The sequence below is a fragment of the Octopus bimaculoides genome, chromosome 7 (genome assembly GCF_001194135.2).
Source record: "Octopus bimaculoides isolate UCB-OBI-ISO-001 chromosome 7, ASM119413v2, whole genome shotgun sequence".
Lineage (NCBI taxonomy): Eukaryota > Metazoa > Mollusca > Cephalopoda > Octopoda > Octopodidae > Octopus > Octopus bimaculoides.
Genome location: NC_068987.1, coordinates 4223438 through 4225217, shown reverse-complemented (window position 1 = coordinate 4225217; position 1780 = coordinate 4223438). Strand labels below are relative to the sequence as shown.

The 1780-nt window shown below is 33.4% G+C and overlaps 1 protein-coding gene across 1 annotated transcript in view; it reads right to left on the bottom strand.

The window, feature by feature from the left end:
• LOC106874127 (uncharacterized) overlaps positions 1–342 on the bottom strand; it is a 54724-nt gene extending 54382 nt beyond the window's left edge. The window contains exon 1 of the mRNA XM_014921742.2: positions 159–342. Within this exon, the coding sequence (XP_014777228.1) occupies positions 159–219 (61 nt within the window). The 5' untranslated portion in view covers positions 220–342. The remainder of the gene's footprint in view (positions 1–158) is intronic.
• Positions 343–1780: the final 1438 nt, after the last annotated feature.

The window sequence follows — 1780 nt, the reverse complement described above, 5'->3', positions numbered from 1 at the left end:
ATATATATATATATAGATATAGATATATATTTATATATGAAGAGAACAACAGAAAATAGATGTAGTCAGACAGTTCGATATACAAGCGTACATACAGGTAAACCAGAAACAGGTAAATATACAGAGAGAAAGAACTATGTAGATATAGGTAGACTTACTTCCTTGAACCGACCAAACCATCGCTAAGAATAGCAGAAAACATGTACTCCTCTCTGCCATTGTGTGTGTATGTTAAACCGACGGCGAATTTCTGTTTGAGAGTCTTAAAAAAAAACCCGTATATTTCACGTTTGTTGTGCGGTGGTAGTTTGTTGTCTACAAAATGCACCGCACATATGGATAGAGAAGTCAGAAAGAGAAAGAGAGAGAGAGAGAGAGAGAGAGAGACAGGTGAGAGAAAGAGAGGGGGAAATACAGACCAGAGATGTTAGAGCGACGGAGACGGTAACTTCGACAATCCGCACAATCAGAAGGTGAGAGATGAGGGGATTTTTTGTCGTTGGGGTTTTGATATCCGCTTTGAATTTTCTATAGCGTTTCACCACGGCTCCTTTCCCATTTTTATTCTTTGTTTCTCTCAACATCTCAACTGTACCTTGTTGCCCCCTTATTATTATTATTTTTTTTTTTTTTGTTAAGGTGTCCACTTTAGACTCACCTGCATACCTCGCTCTTTCAGGTCTATGTACGCGTTGATTATTTTTTATGTATGTATATATATATGTATCTATCTACACACACACACACACACATGTATATATAGTTGCATTTATACATATATACATACAGAAATATCAATATCAATATTTATGTGTGTGTGCGTGTGTGTGTGTGTGTGTGTGTGTGTATACTTATTTATAGTAATAAGTCCAATTTACATGTTTACATACACACACATATATGTATGTATACATGTGTGTATACATGCATGCATGTGTAAGCATATAACGGTTACAAATTTTAATAATAACAGTTTCTCTTATTCATTTGTGTGTGTGTGTATGTGTGTGTTATATATGAGTGTATATAATATTATACATTTAGTATATAGATTGTATATGATATTTATAATATGATATATATAATTATATAAATTATGTTATATATCTTTATTCCATACAGTATATACATGTATACATATTTATATACATTCATTTACACAAGCACACACGCATATACATAAATACATACACACACGTATACATCTGTATGTATGTATGTATGTACGTATGTATGTATGTATACATATATATGTATGCTTGTATGTATGCATGTATATAATTTTTTCACAAGAATAGTATTAACAGCGACTTCGAAGTTTCGGCCAGCTGGCCATCAACGATCCGATGATGGCTTAACTTCGAAGTTACTGTCGATGCTATTCTTGATAAAAAAAAAATAATACAAAAAAATTTTCAGTAATCCTTCAGTTAAATGCAAAATTGCATTTTATTATAACGTAACATAAAAGCGACAGGTGAGCTTCCAGAATCGTTACCGTCTTTCATTAGTTTAGGGTCCATAAAGCAGGTACCAGTCGGGTACCAGGGCCCACTCACACAAAATTATGACTTGTCACACACACACACACACACACATACACACACACACACACACACACACACACACATATGTATATATATAAATTAATAATTATATACACATATATATATATAATTATATTAAAGGAGCAGGCCATACGAGGTGGGGGGGTGTGAAAAGTTTCTGACTTTGAGTAAAGAAAATACAGGGGGATCAGTAAATTATGGTTTTATTCAAC